The 3036-nt window shown below is 26.3% G+C and overlaps 1 protein-coding gene across 1 annotated transcript; it reads right to left on the bottom strand.

Moving 5' to 3' along the window:
• Positions 1-2084: 2084 nt before the first annotated feature.
• Positions 2085-2378, bottom strand: OCT59_000114 (uncharacterized protein; the record flags this gene model as incomplete). Its single annotated transcript, XM_066138603.1, has 2 exons — positions 2085-2224; positions 2300-2378. The coding sequence occupies 2 exons, from the start codon at positions 2376-2378 to the stop codon at positions 2085-2087; spliced, it is 219 nt and encodes a 72-aa protein (XP_065988082.1).
• Between the last annotated feature and the right edge of the window lie 658 nt (positions 2379-3036).

Below are 3036 nucleotides of genomic sequence, written 5' to 3'. Positions count from 1 at the left end.
TTTTGTTTCCATTGTTACTTTTATTTCCTTAATTTTTCATTTCTTTTTCACTCCACTTCATTTTTTTTCGTTCCTTTTCGCTCGTCCCTCGTTTCTTTCACTCCTTTTCACTCCCCGTGTTTTACAATAATTCTTGAAGTCTTGTTTCGTTGGACCATGATCGAGTTTCTACTGTTTCTAGACTTTTGTTCGTTCCTTCCAAAAATAAGTTTTGATATCGCGTATGCAAATGATTAGAAATTGACAGAGAAGTTGGTGAATTTTTTTCTGTGTCTTTAAGTGGGCTGAAAATATGCTATAAAGGCCTTCATTTTCTTTTGTTCCTTTTTATCCCCTTCGTTTTTTTCATCCCTTTTTCACCTCTCTTTTGCTTCTTTCGTTTTTTTTTACTCCACTTTTGTTTTTTTCATTACTTTTTATTCCTCTTCGTTTATTTTGTTCTTCCCTTCACCTCTTTTGTTGTTCTTCATTCATTATTCTTTCATTATATTTTGTTACTTACTATTCTTTTTATTATTGCACATTCTCTTCGTTTTATTTTCATTATTTCTGTTATTTCCATGAATAAATAAATAAAAATTTGTTAATAATTATATTTTTAATCAATAAAACGTATCTTTAATTAATAAATTATTATTAATATCATTATAAACGTGTAACTTTTAGTATTTAGTTTGCAAATAAAAATTTCATTACATTAAGTTACTTTAAATAATTTCGTTAAAAAATTACAATAGGAAAAAAAAATTTCGGTGAAAATCACCGCTCACCACCGGTGAGATTTAGCAATACTCTTTAAATTATATAGTAATTTTTACATTGAAAGTTAGCTGATAATTGTTAATATAAAATAGCATTAGAATTTTTTACTAAATTAGACTTAATTCTTATAATGATGGTGTAGTTAGCCGCCGTAACGTGATCCGGACACGGTAGATCGTCATGGAATTCCAGGGGATTTTCTGCGATTAAACCGGGTCCAGATGATCGGCAATCAGCAATCAGGAATTCGGCTCTGTTTATAAATTTCATTCACAAAAATTAATAAATATACTTAAATAATTTTTTTTTTATTGATAATTTTTTTTACAAACCTAATGCATTTTTAATAATAAATAATTATCTAATTTCTTTTTTTTTTTATTAAAGGACATAATTATCCAAGATCTTTTTTTTTGACAGTTATGAATTGAATTTTTTTTTGAAGATTTATTAATGGCTTAGTACATTATATGATTGAAACCTAAAATCTTTTCAGTTATAGAGTATTTATATTAATTATATTATTTGTTATTGTTATAGATACCCGTCAAAAAATGCAAGATAAATTTAATAAATTAATTTCATTTCAAAACTTCTAATCATTATAAAATTTACTATTCATTAATATTTAAAGCTCCCTGACATGTTTAATGTTTACTTATTTACACATAAAATTAGATTCACATGAAATCTATATTGGATTTTTAAAACTATAACCAATATAGATTTTTTCGGTTACAGTACATTTCGCCAAAACCATTTCGCCGATAAACATTGATAGTAAAGTACTATTATTTCTGAAGCAAGAGAAATAACGAAAGAATTAGAAACTGACAATATGTCGTATCAAATTAGAAATCACTAGGATCCATATTCGCTTTCAGATTTTCCTATCTGGTCGAGAGTTTACAATAGTTATTATCATATGATATGACATAGTATTTGTGAAGAAGAAATAATATAATTTTTGAAAACGGTCAAAAAAAAGCATCGCATGTTTGATCATCAATAATAAAGGAATTTTTTTACTTTTATTTTATTAATATATAAAAATTTTATAAACTCGTTATTAGTATGGCGCATTACTGTATCATTTTACATTTTCATTTCAGCAATGCATTACTTTTGACCGTCACTGTATACACGAGTCAAGAAAGTAAATCGTATAAGTTCAAGAATGCAATATTTGCATGATAGAAATATTTATTAATTAAAAAAAATTATAGATTAATTAGATTAATTTCAAAAAAAATTATAATAGATTAATTTCTTCACAGCGAAAAAGTAAAATAACTAATACATTCACTAATAAATAATCTAACTCAAGAAGAGCATACTCCAGCAATGGTATCACAATAAAGACCCGGAGAACAATCATTATCATTAACACATTCGTCTCCAACACCACAATCTCCAAGGCCGAAACCAGGTGTGCAACGTTTCATGAGAAGACTAGATCTAACTACAAATGGAAATGTTAAATGCATGAGAAAATAGAAAGATAAAAAATTATAAATAAAAATAATTAATTTCTTACCCTCATGGAGAGGCGATGCATGAACTGTCAGACCATGGATGGTACAAATAAGAACGATAAACAAGAAAATATATTTCATTGCAAAATATTGTTAGAGTTTGAGAATTTTTCTTTTTTTGTTCTGTAATATTTTTTTTGTTCTTAATATTTTTTTTGTTCTTAATATTTTTTTTGTTCTTAATATTTTTTTTGTTCTGTAATATTTTTTTGTTCTGTGTTTTTTCAATCAGTCCCTGTATATATAAGAAAAAGCAGAATATGATGATTCCGAAGACTATCATTTACAGAAATAAAATGAAAATTTTTTATAAGGAGAAAGCCAATTTAAAAAGTAATTACAGTATTAATTATTATAAACAAAGATTAACTAATTTTTTCTCCATTTTACAAATGATCAATTACATGTGATATTTCGCAACGTATTTCAGATTTCAAAATTATTGCGAATCTGTAGATAAGGAGGAGAAAGTCAGTTTAAAAAGTAATCAACTAAGTTTCTCCATTTTACAAATGGTGATATTTTGCAGCGTGTTTCGGATTTCAAAAATTATTACGGATCTGTAGATAGGGAGAAAAAAGTAATTGTTAATTTTTTTTCCTTAAAACATGTTCAATATTTCAAGATTTTACCTTCCGTGGCTGGTACAAGAGCCGTAGCAAAAAATATGATAGTGAGCGTTAAAAAGATAGGAAATTTCATTATGCGTGAAATATTTTGATTAAAAGTTTAAATTGTG

This window comes from Rhizophagus irregularis, chromosome 1, assembly GCF_026210795.1.
Source record: "Rhizophagus irregularis chromosome 1, complete sequence".
In the NCBI taxonomy this organism is placed as follows: Eukaryota; Fungi; Glomeromycota; class Glomeromycetes; order Glomerales; family Glomeraceae; genus Rhizophagus; species Rhizophagus irregularis.
This window is presented reverse-complemented; position numbering and strand designations above follow the sequence as displayed.